At 38.7% G+C, this 13,450-nt stretch overlaps 1 protein-coding gene across 2 annotated transcripts in view; it reads right to left on the bottom strand.

Moving 5' to 3' along the window:
• LOC140155327 (uncharacterized) overlaps positions 1-13,450 on the bottom strand; it is a 32,853-nt gene that overhangs the window by 14,107 nt on the left and 5,296 nt on the right. Inside the window, exons 2-3 of one of the 2 annotated variants that reach the window (XM_072178120.1) lie at positions 2,010-2,144; positions 920-1,276 (exon numbers count right to left, since the gene is read on the bottom strand). In XM_072178120.1, the coding sequence (XP_072034221.1) occupies positions 920-1,276; positions 2,010-2,124 (472 nt within the window). In that variant the 5' untranslated portion in view covers positions 2,125-2,144. Of the gene's footprint in view, positions 1-919; positions 1,277-2,009; positions 2,294-13,450 lie in introns of those variants that run through there. The other variant, XM_072178119.1, reaches the window with a different exon arrangement.

Raw genomic sequence — 13,450 nt, 5'->3', positions numbered from 1 at the left:
ATTAAGAGCCGGGGTATGAACAGGGACGGATCCAGGAATTTTCAATAGAGGGGGCGCCGAGTCACCGCCTCGGCGCCCACACAAATTCAGGCGCCGCTCTGCAAAAATACACAAAGTCAGGCGCCGCTCTGCAAAAATACACAAAGTCAGGCGCCGCTCTGCAAAAATACACAAAGAGGCGCCGCTCTGCGTGCGCCAGGTGTGCCCCCCCTCTAAATCCGCCCCTGATGAACATTTGGCAATATTTTTTGTGAGACATGAGAGCAAATTTCAAAATATCCAATTTTTTTGATATCAGAAGGACATTCCTCGTATTCAGATTCAGTTCGATATGTCTGATGTGCTCACATGTCCCACAAAAAATAATGTCGAAAAGTTCATACCAGAGCCCTAAAGGGCTTAAAAACACAATTCTTGTGGCAGCTCTGAGACATGTCACTACAATACTGTCTCAACACTCAAAAGGCTTTTGATATCACTGCAACAGTAGGGATGTTTTCAGTCAAAATAATCTATTGGTAAAAATGGATCTTGTGTTGTGCAAACTATGGAAAATATAAATACTATTGTTTAAAGGTCAAGTTTGGGGCAACCTTTACGAAAAATATAATATATGCATATACCGTAAAAACTCGATAGGGAGCATATGTGCTTACTATCGAGTCTTTTGAAAACATGAAATTGTACCAAAGTCCGACGCTTTACCACTGAGCTAAGGGGGTTGACACACATTTGCAGGTTTACTCGTTCGTATATAACTATGTGTATCGATATAACTATGTGTATCGATGATTTGCTCAAAACCCTTTACACTTTTGTGGATGGGACTTTCATGTTTGCATGTTTTAAAAGCGCTTGACAGTAAGCACATAATGCTAACTATCGAGTTTTTACGGTATTTAAAGTACAATTTACTCACGGTTTTCGTTTTGCGCTATTGGTTGCCATGTTACTCGTATCTTGAACTTACGAGAATACTGTCTTGGCGAGCAATCGTACTTAACTCGTATGGTCCTAAAGTTTGACACCAGAGAAACGTAGCCTTTACTGCCAGAAAATCTCCACGTATTGTCGCCGGCAGTGATGTTAAATTTTCCATCATCTGTATCTATCTCCATGAATTGTACATTGATGACACCGTGGCCACCTCGTGGTGCCGAGATTTTCCAATTACAATGTAATCCCTGTCTTGCAGGTGTATTTTCCGGATAGAGAGGGTTTTGTAGGTTGACGGCACCACCACGATCAGGAAGGGATATCTGGTCTTCACATCGTTCTTTAGTAAGAATAGAGGGAAATTCCATTATAGGAGAGTAAGGGACGTATACCATGGACGTATAAAGAAGCAATTAGAAGAAAAGAAAACACATGCATGCACTACACTATACAACACACCCACCCCTACACACCCATCTTCCCACCCCAAACCCACCCCCCTGCATCAAATACATAGGCATAGGCCTATAGGAGAATTACGCACTTAACACCCAAACATAAAAATTGTCGCATATCAGCGGTAACGTACAGAGGTTGCGATTTCCAAACGTATACGTATATGATAGGCTACGCTCGAACATCTATTCAAAATCCTCTCCTGTGATGGGATTTTGAATAGATCTACGTGCGTACGATACGTATGTACAGGCGTACTACGTTTGGAAATCGTAACTTACAGCGTCCATGTAAATAGAAGAACGAAAGATGAAGATAATGGCGAAGCCCGGGGGCAAATAGTAAAGGCATACGAGGACGTGCCGCTCCAAATGGGTCTATGTTTTGAAGAAAAAATCTTTAGACGTGGGTCTTCCTTTTCAAATTCCGTGCTATATGTGCAGATGTGTGAAAAACATGTTGCTTTTACAATTTTCAAGCTCAAATCCTTAGAAATGGGTCCCTATTTTCGGTATATCCCCGTCGAAAAATAAGACGAGAACACACCGGGAGAACGAACAAGAACAAGATGTTACTATTGTTGTTCAATATTTTTACTATAGTAATTGTTCTCTTACCAGAATAATCTTTTTCATCATCACGATCAGGTCGCGGATATCCATGCCACCCACCATAATAATCACGCGCCCTCACGGCGACACAAAGAAGGAAAAATGATGCCAAACGCCACATCACTAGTTCAAATCCCTGACCTGATGAGGCCAAAAAATTAGACAAAAATTGTTATTACGAATAACTAACTGTAAACTAGGTCTAAGCTTCACTCAATAAAATAAATATTTACGAGTGTATATTCATATGTATAGTGCAGTGGTAGCGTCTTCAGCAGATGGTGATGCTGTGATAATATCTTGTCTACAATCGGGATATCCAGAATGACGTCATAGGATGTTACGATGTAGTGTCCCCCCCCCCCGGGCATCAGCAGGTTGTCCCAGATTTCGAGTCCTTTGTCGCGATTCAGTATCGGTTTCTGAGTTCTTATTATGTTTATTGCTTCAAAACTCTGCGGGAATACTCATTTTCCCAGTCAATCTGGTGTCCTTTTGATCTTACGACGTGCTCCCTGACTGCTGATTTGGAACTGCCGGCCGTGGATCATATGACGTCAACAGTGAAGGATATCCCGATTGTAGACATCATCACAGCATCTGCTGAAGACGCTAGTCGGACTAGTGAAAACGTTCCAAGTGGGCGAAAAATAGTGTAGTGTTGAAGTTAAACGCTTTAATCAAAATAAATATTGTTAGAAAATTGACAGAAATGTAACAAGTTTTGCATCATTTCCCCCAGACATGAAATGAAAATAGAGAGACATTATAGCGTTACTGTTAAGAATTTTCCGAATAATAATTTTAACGGAAACAGTGAAAAGTCACAGACATTATATCTTCGTGTTCACGATATTATGTATGCCTGATGCAATTCCATTTTTGGGGGGTATTTTAATATTTCAATAAACAACACGTAATTGACTTCACGTTTTCTAAAAAAAGGCCTAATTAATTTAATTAATTGATTGACTGACTGATTGATTTACTTTGAAAACAGTGACGTAGCCTGGCGACGGGGGGGGGGGGCACGTGCCCTGGGCGCCACCCTTAGGGGGGCGCCGTTGACCAATTCAGGATCGATTCTGCGCCCCCTCCAAGCGATGAAAGTCAATATTTTCTCGCGCTTCTCGCGCATTCCATACAAAACCATTTGAAGGATCAATTTAAGACCGATATTCAACTTCATTATAACCAAAATAATTAGTGGTAGGCCATATGCAACTTTTCGCGCGCTCTGCGTGCTATTGTTTCAAGAATTCAATATTCTTAGCCCTGGGTGCCACAATCCCTAGCTATGCCACTGTTTAAAACTTGCGTGATTATTGTTGTTAATTAGTTATGTACGTTTTACATATTTGCCAAAGCTCACTACTATTCGCAAGATGCTGTGAACTACCGGTACCAAATCAGCAAATCGCAACAGTTTTTAAATAGTTGCTAACCTTAAAGTCATTGTCATAAACAACCAATCTATAAACCATTGCACAGTATGGCGTGTGGGACCTGAGAGCACGTCAGACACGCCAAATTGCATTCTGAATACGAGGAATGTCCTTCTGATATCAAATAATTTAGACTTTTTAAAATTTGCGATATAATGCAAATTTTATGGTAAAGTATTAAAAATTGACATTTGTAGTCCTAGAAGTAAATTTTATCAATCTAATGATAATTTAAAGTGTATGTAGCTGGGATGAAAAGCTGACCATCATAAATTATGAAAATTTTGACCTTTCGTATTGAAGATATTCGAGGGAGAATCGAACTTGTTGATACCCCCTCGATTCCCAGAGACCTACATTGTTTAGGTACTTTGGGAAACGTCATGTATATATATATCTGGGAGTATATCTTCAATACAAAATTATCATACGATGGTCGGCTTTTCATCCCAGCTACATACACTTTAAGTACGTAGCATTAGATTTATAAATTCCACCTACAACCCGCGAAATTAATAGTTGGCACACATGCACTAAACAATGGAAATGCGTGCCCTATTAAAATTGGGGAGGCGAGGAAAACATGCATGCAATATATGTAGTACAGACTCCCCTATATCTCACCCTTCCCCATCCCCATCATTCAATGTTGGAGGGTCTCACGGACCTGTTGACAACATGGCTTGGTCCAACATTGAATTGGGGGAGCGGGAGCAGAGATATACCAAAAGACAGGCAAACTGTGCCAACCTTTTTTTCCTGGATTGTAGTTTACTCTGAGGGGAGTGTTAAATGTCCAAATTGTCAATTTAGTATTATAATTGAATAAAACCAATTGCTACAGTATTCGACGTAGAATATTCGATGTAACATATCCAGCATGCCGGTTGCGAAGGACATTTCCTAAACGTGATAAAGTCGTGATTATTTTGAATGGCAAACACCAAGAATGACCGTTAAGAGATGTAAACACAGTCAAAATCGTTTTCGTTTTTTTGTCGTTTCTTGCTTAAATTTCAACAAATTTCTCCAGTTTTTTTTTTTTTAATTAGATTTGGTGTAGGCCTAATACAAATTTAGGTAAAATGTCCTGTAAAATTTACCCCCAAATGGTGGCCGAATTTTAAAGAAAATCAAAAAAAAATTAAAATCTGACAGGCTGGTTTAGAAACTTGCTTCGCTCGCGTGCACAAAGCTCCCGTCTGCGCAGAATCCTGTAAAACTATTCAAAAGGGTATGCAGTAAATAAGGGCACGTTTCCCCATCAGGTTTATCAAGAACACTAGCGTGTCCAGGGGGAGCTTTGGGGGCTTCAGCCCCCCGCATGCACGGACCCCGAAAAAAAAGAAGAGGAGAAAGAAAGGAAGAAAGAAAAGAAAAGAAAGAAAGGAAGAAAGAAAAGGAAAGAAAGGAAGAAGCAAAGGAAAGGGAAACAAAGAAAGCCAATGATAGCCAACGATATTTGAGCCCCCCCCCCCCACTCCTTCCCCGCTTAATGGATTTAGAGTACCCGGTATGCCGCCATATTACAGGCCTATGATACGTCAGAATAGACGTAGGTAATCCAGGGGAATGGAGGAAATATGCCCCCCCAACATTTTAAGTGGGGTTGGCGGGGGGCTGGAGTATCCTTTGCCCTGCACCTCCCTATAACCTTTTTTTCTTGATAATTTGGTGAATTTAGACTAAAAGAGGGCCTGAAATTATGCATTTTTAGTTCACCAAATACAAAATTTTCTTATGTAAGGGGCCCCCGCCAGGGAGCCAGCCCCGTGGACTGCCGCAAACGCTTGGCCTGCCAGTGTTGACAAGCTTCCTAAACCCACGATCCAAAAATTGTGCATATGTATATGATCGATGTGATTTATTATAGAGTAGACACTTTCTAATTTTTCTGCGGAGTTTTTGGAAACTTATATTGAATGTATTTTGATTTTTTTTTCCAAAAATGTCTAGTCCAAATCAACCGATTTTGGCAAAACCAGAGCTGGGTTTTCAATGATATGGGCAAAATTTTAACAAAATATTCTCCAAAAACACATTTGGGTCATCCGGCTGGTATAGAACTATACCTATATTGGTATCGTCTCATCGCCTTTTCTAGAAATTTGCGCCTAAAAGTATTAACCAATTTGCATGATTCCAGTTTCAAAAATACAAAACATTTTAGCTTCTCAGAGGACACATCCCCTCAGACACCCCCCGGCCATCGGCAGCGGAACCGGGGGTGGGGACAGGGGCCCTCCACTTTTTGACCGGGTGCCTTCCCCCCCCCCCTTCCCCCACTTTATCCCATAATGTGCTGTGTGTAATTGTCTGGGTGAACATAAATTATCAAATCTCTATTCTAGACCCTTAACGTAACATGCTTAAAGAAAGTGTAAAAATGATGCACCAAATGGCTTCAATTGGACCTTCATTTTGCAAATTTTTCCAACTCCCCTGTGTTAATACACAGTGTGTATGATAAACAAATTCCCCTTTTCGCTTCACCCAACACTAAAAGCAATAATTTATACAATAATAGTGAAAATTTGTCCACGAATGGCTTCAATTTGGGCCTTCATTTAACCCATTTTCAGATTTTTCAAACTAAAATTGTACACAATAATAGTGCCAGAATGGTCCACCAAATGGCTTCAATTGGGCCTTCAGTTTGCAAAAGTTTCTCACTTCGGAGGGGGCAGCCCCCCTCAGACACCCCCCGGCTTTCGTCTTTTTTGTTTCTACTTTGGACACGCGACACTTAATGTTTACAGTAATAATTTATACAGTTAATAATAGTGAGAACTTGTCCACGAATGGCTTCTTTTCACCAATTTTCGGCTTTTTCAAACTCGAATTGTGCACAATAATAATACCAAAATAGTCCACCAAATGGTTTCAATTGGTCCTTCATTTTGCAAAATTTTCTCACTTCTCAGGGGGGCACATCCCCCCTCAGACACCCCCCTACGTCGCGCAAGCGCGACGCAATATATACTTAGCGGCGCAAACGGTTTAGATTCAGCCCCCCGCAGTAACAAATCCTGCACACGCCCATGAAGACGTAGTAATAAATCTTGGTATTGGCTCAATTTTTCACCTCAAAACCCAGAAAAGATATCTTACCCTTTCCAGAATCCTTTTCAACATAATACAACCCCTCATTTCAACCCCGGGGGGGTCACTCACTACTTGACTTGCTACGCGCCCGCGTCCAAGAAAAACGTCTAAAAGGGTATGTTTTTTACCACACAGCGTCGTCGACGTCTTTTTGAAAAAGGGGTACTTTTTCAGAAGGCATCGCTATTTAGGGGTCCTTTTTCAGCCAAATCACCACTTTTTAATTGATTCTTGTTACCTTTGTGCATGTTTTTTGTGTCAGTTCCTGAAGAACTGACACCTTCTCCTACAGGTTTGACGATCACGTGACAAATCGTATCTGTGACGTCAATATCAATATCGATATCAATTTAAGGCTGTTCTACTTAAATTTCATACCCATTGGCATATACTCCCTCTGAAATAATGGCCCCAAAATAGCTGTTCCATTTAATTTACATACTCCCTCTGAAAAAAAAATGGCTGTTCCATCCGCTGAGAAATCAACATTTCCCTCTGCCTGTGCACTTAGTCCATGAATTGATCCTGATTTGCATTGACGTATAGAGTTATTTTTGTACACAACAGGGATGTTACTATTTGTTTAACTAAATGAAGCATACTTTTGCTTTTATCTTTCTTTGTCCTTTATTAATTATAAATTAGGTGATTTAAAGGAGTGTTTCGTGATCCTAGCATCCTCTTTTTATGACATTTTCAGTACATATCCACGAGAAAAGCCTATTCCCAAAATTTCAGTTGATTCCGATTTTGCGTTTGCGAGTTATGCATGATGTGTATTACACTGCTCCATAGACAATGCGTTGTAATTTCGTTCTGGTGCACCAGAACGAAATTCAAATTTCACGATATCTTTGCAAAACGAATTAATCTGCAAGAAATATTTTGTGCATAAACATTATGTAGCCAGAGGTTTCCAGTGATATAAAAATCTCAACTTTTTTTGAGAAAAGTGGGGGGATGAGGCTGTGGATCACGAAATGCCCCTTTAATTAATATAATTCTTTGTTTCAGCGACCCTGGGGTAAACAGACCCCGGGAAACAGACAAACAAAAACATGGGTCAAAATCCTTCAATTTCTGTGAAAATTGAACAAAAAGTACCCAAATCCCTACATTTTATATCTCCCTGTGTTATAGACAAATTTTATACGTTACATTTAAAACGACTTATAAATTGCCTTATGCTATAATGGGGTCTTATACATTTGCATTGTGTGAACAGTTAGGACGCGGGACTACCAATTCTTTAGAAATGCATAGTCGCGCTAAAAGTCGATCGATACATGTTAAAATCAGCACAATTCAGAGATACACCTTTTGCTATGAAATTTATTTTCTCGGTCAAATATAAAGCAATATTTTTTTTCTTCAGTAATGTCAGTTAAAAACATAGTGCTTGGATATACATTTTTTTAAAAATCCTGGTGTTAAAATTCAAGCATCATATTTTGTCTTTTAGTGTGATATTTTTGATTTTTATAGGCCTTTAGTTCGCCCGTGAGCTTTTTACGGAATTCATTTTTAGCGTCTCAAACTAATATAGTTTGCTAAAGAAAGATATTTCCCACCTCTGTAAAGCACATCGTGTGGGTCTATATATTATAGTTTTGTCAGAATTTCCGTTTTTATTTTACCCTTTTTCCTTCATGCTCCGAAAATGTCAAACTCAGTACTTTATCTCGAGAACAACCAGCAGAAATAATCGATATTTCAATTGTTGTCAACCAGGTCCCTTTTCCATTGAAAACCAGGATTGCCTGACCAGCGATTTGGTAGCCCAAATCCCCAATTCTGGTAAATGAGGTGAATTTTGGAAATTTGCTCCCGTGATAGCCTGCAATTTCAATTTATAGGGGATGGATTCCATAATTATGAAAACCATTTTGTCTGTTTGTTTGTTTATTTACCTAGGATGAGGTCCTTGGGAAAATCCACTGTCCAAACCTAGAAAAATTCGCATGTTATTAGAGGGGATTTTAATTTTCTGTCCCTCCTATCTCCAGGTGAATTTTGAATGACCCCCCATCGCGGGTTGGCATTTTCATTACACCCTTCAGACTTGCGTTCGGGTTTGTGTAGGCCTATTTGTCATAATTTAGCGCTATAGGACCTACTTTCTAAATGTAGGCTATACCCAGCAAACACAAAAACGTTTTAAAAACATTTTAAATAAGTTATAATTTGGCTTTTGGTTTAGGTAAAAACGTTTTAATAACATTAAAATGTCGGGTTATATAAAGGTCATGATAACGTTTTAAAACGTTTTGTATGAAAACACACTACAACAACATTTTTAAATGTTTTCAAAAAATGTTATTGTAAACTACTTTTGCAAACATTTTTGCCAAATATTGTGTCATTACTTAAATAACATTATGTTAAAATATTTGAACCCAGCAAACACAGAAATGTTCTTAAAATGTTTTTTCAAAACCTTTTAATAACATTTAAATGTCGGGTTATATAAAGGTCATGAAAACGTTTTTAAAACGTTATTGAAAATGTCGCAAAACATTTTTTCAACCTCAAAATAACATTCTGTTTAGAATGTTTTGTATCAAGTTTTCAAGAATGTTTTTGGAATGTTATTAAAACATTTTTATACCCTTTATATAACCCGACATTTAAACGTTTTCTGTAAAACATTTTTGTTTGCTGAGCAGTAGATTATCAAAAAATGTTTTTTAAGATTATGAAAACGTTTTATACTCTTAATATACCCTTTATATAACCCGACATTTAAACGTGTTCTGACAACCTTTTATAACCTTTTGCGAATGATGTCGAAAACGTTTTGTGTTTGCTGGGTAGCTATAGCCGTGCTATATAAATATTATAAGGTACCGGTATGTAATATTATGTAGGCCTATGGGGTGGGGTGGGTACTCAACACATTTTAACCATGACTTACAATGCAAGGCTCATTGTTGCCATAAATGATTTTTCCTTTAGGTCATTATAATAGGTTGTTATAAACTTCCATGTTTAACCTTGTATTGTTTTGGCTGCTTCATTATGACTTTCGGTGGGTTTAAGCAATTTCAAACAAACACAAACAAAAGGCACTATACCCAGTCACCTTCATGACAATTGAAACACTAGGTAATTTCTTTGCTATATTGAAGTTCTGGCAACACTGTATCCAGTCCGGGCACCCAGAGATATCGATCCACAATGCTAGTATTAGCCTAAGATTTCACGCGTGGATTTGAAAATTTTTCAGCTGGTAGTCAAAAATTATGGAATCAAAACGGAAATTCTGACAAAACTATGATATATCGCTCACGGTGATGTGCGTTAGAAAGTTAGGAAAAATCCTTCTTTAGCGAACTATATTACTTTGAAAAGCTAAAAAATTGATCCAAAAAAAAGGCTCGCGGGCAGAGTTGAAGACTATCAAAATCGAAAATCTTACACTAAATGACTGAATTTCACGACTAAGTTTAACACTAAGATTTGAAAAAAAATACAGCATCAAGCATTACAGTTTTTCCTGACATTTACTGAAAAAATGAAAATGATTGCTTTTCATTTGGCCGAGAAAAAAAATTTTACACTGAAAAGGTGTAACTCAAAATTTTGTTCATTTGAATACCAAATTCGATCGTTTGTATTGCCTTATTAAATGACTGAGTGAGCCTTGCAGAACAATAACAATCGGTAGTCCAGCGTCCTAACTGTGAACTTTGTTTTTAAATGCCTTTGGCTTCCAGGTTAGTTTCTCGGAGCTGGTGAGGTGTATTGGGGTGTAACTTGGTAGGGTGGTGGTAAGTGGCTGCCCTAAGACTTGATGCAATTTTTGGCGCAAAATATGCAAATTAAAGGAAGGTAAAGGAAGGTTTTTATTTCAAACTCTAAATGGTGACCCGCAGGTCAAATTGCAAGAATTGTACATTAAACACACCTAAACAGACACAATGCAATTTGCAGGCAGCAGCTAAATCAGCGCCAATATTGCAACATTGAAACAAACAACTATACAAACATCCAATCCAACCCAACCACATCCCCCATTTAGGCAATGAGGATAAAGTGCCTTGCCCAAGGACACAACACGTTGGCACGAGCGGAGCTCGAACTCACAAACTATGTATTATGAGTCGGGCGCCTTATCCACTCGGCCACACGTGCTCCCAGATAGCTAATTTGCATTTTAACTTTAAAATTGTTTTGGGTTTTTTTTTGCCATTTCTAAGAACTGGTGAGGCGTATAGGGATGTAACTTGATGAGGTTGTGGTAAGCGGCAGTCGTAAGATCCGATGCGATTTTTGTCGCAAGATATGCAAATTAGTCACCACATTTGCCTATTTTTTTTATTTGTCGAAATGCTTTTGGCCATTTTCCGGAACTGGTGAGGCATATAGAAATGTAATTTGGTGGGGTGATGGTAAGAGTATAGTCTTAAGATCAGATGCTATTTTTGTCACAAAATATGCCAATCAGCATCCTCATTTCCTTTTTTTCTATTTTAAAAAACGCTTTTTGCCATTTTTCGGTGGGATGGTGGTAAAGGGCAGTCTTAAGATTCCACGTGATTTTTGTCGCAAAATATTCAAATTAGCCACCTCATTTGCATATTTGTTTATTTTTTAAAAAGGCTTTTTGCCATTTTTGGAACTGGTGAGGCGTATTGAGATTTAACTTAGTGGGATGGTGGTAAGGGGCAGTCTTAAGATCCCATGTGATTTTTGTCGCAAAATATGCAAATTAGCTGCCTCATTTGCATATTTTTTATTTTTAAAAACGTTTTCAGCTAGAATAGAAGGCTGACGCTGCGCCAAAACATGTATGTAAGTGTATAATTATTTAATGATAAATGAACTACCACTAAATGTTCCTGTCAGTGCTGCAGTGCAAAACTTCTCATGCAATTCCATCTTTAACATTACATTCATAATTACATTGTAAATTGGAACTGACACCAATTTTTTTCAGGAATTCTTGTTTTAGTATCTATAGGTCTGCACCCGGGGGGGGGGGGCACTTCAATTTGAAATGGATATAGGTGTAGGGCTGGCGCTTTCGCACTAAGGGGCATTCGGTGAGAGCAACATGTAAAAAATATGGGGTCATTGGGTGAGAACATGACCTTTTTTTAAATGGAATCTTTGGGTGAGAACCAAAACAGCACCACAAAAACCTCTAAAATCGAATTTCTAGTTCTAAATGGCTTCAAATTTCTTTATTTTTTCAAAATAAGTAACAAAATCAGTGATAAATGAAAGTTGCTGTTCAAATTGAACTTGTAAGGGTCTTTGGGTGACAGATCAAATGGAAAAATAGGGGGTCTTCAGGTGACAGAGCGCGGAGCGAGCATGTGTTCGTAAAAAAATATGGGGTCTTTCGGTGACAGCGATGCTGAAAAGGGGGTCTTAACAGCCCTACATACGCGTCACCTCCAAAGTTGAGAGTGCCCCCCGGGGTCTGCAACATCAAAAAGACACATTGGGTATCAAATTAGCTCATTTTACTGTTTACGCCACTTAGGGTATAAATTAGATATTTCTCAGTTGACGCCATTTAGGGTATGGTTTTTGCATGTGCTACGCCATTTAGGGTAGGATTTTGCATGTGTTTCGCCATTAAGGGGTGCAATTTTGTTGTGTGAAAATTCGCCATTAAGGGTGCATTTGGTCGGACGCGAGTGGGTAGCACTTTTGTGTGAGAGTGACCCCCCCGGGATTTCAACAATGACGCACGCTAGCTATTACTTATTTATACAGATATCCTTTGTTTTTGATAGGGATAATTCACTGAGCAGAGTGCATTAGTCAACGGCTCGTGAGCTAAATGCAATAACAGCTAATAACTCTACGGTCAAGTGCGATTATCTTGACTAATGTACTTCTGCGAAGATAACCTCGCTGAATAGTGATTCGTAAAATATAATGCACTGGACAACAATGGATAATAAACAATGGAGTGATGTATAAGTGTACTTTCTGAACATGAGTCACTATAGTCAAGAAATAAATATATTTGCAAGATCTGGACATGCTGGATGTTGCTCTAGTCTGTTCACTGAGGTATATTTCCAGTGACGGTGTCATGGATGATTCACTATCGACCCATATCCCAGTGGGCTCACCTGACGTCGAAATCAGGTTGAAATCACGTTGAAATTTCGACGTCGAAATCAGGTTGAAATCACGTTGAAATTTCGACGTCGAAATCAGGTTGAAATCACGTTGTATCATGTCATCAAACATTCGTTATAGAACACTTTGGTTAGAAGTTAAGGTAGAAGGGGAGGGATTGACAGTTTTTCTTAACGCACAGGCATAACGCACAGGGCCGGATTTACCATTGGGCCAGATGGGCCCGGGCCGGGCCCAGGGCCCCCAAATTTATTGCCCCGAGTGTCATCTTCCTAGTATACCCTGTTTGGGCCAATTAGCCCATTAGGGTAATATGGGGTAAGTGGGACACTTAAGGATATTATTGGATATAAAACTCATGTAAGTGAATAAAGATTGAACTTCTGTTTTTACAATTCAAGTATAATCCTAAGACAATGGCTGGTGTTAGTTTTGGGGCGATACTCCAATTCAGTACAGAAGGGCGGGGTCAATTATGCAATGACTCAACTGTCCCACTTACCCCCCAACACTTTGGGGTAAGTGGGACACATTCTGGGATAGGGGTAAATTTGACAGATATATTTATGATATTATTACAATAAAAGAATATATTTTACAGCAATCATTAACATAATTATACCAAAAAAATAGTAATACTATCATTATGTTTATTAATTTCATCTGAATGCATAGGGCATATTTTTTTCTTGGTTTTTCGTGACAAAACCCCAGACAATTTTCAGTCACAAAATCAATAATCAAGTCATTCAATAGGTGTGTTCAGTATTAATTTAATTTAATTTAATTTAATGC

This window comes from Amphiura filiformis, chromosome 6 (assembly GCF_039555335.1).
Source record: "Amphiura filiformis chromosome 6, Afil_fr2py, whole genome shotgun sequence".
In the NCBI taxonomy this organism is placed as follows: Eukaryota; Metazoa; Echinodermata; class Ophiuroidea; order Amphilepidida; family Amphiuridae; genus Amphiura; species Amphiura filiformis.
The sequence above is the reverse complement of the archived record's forward strand: the minus strand, read 5'-3'. Positions and strand labels throughout refer to the sequence as shown.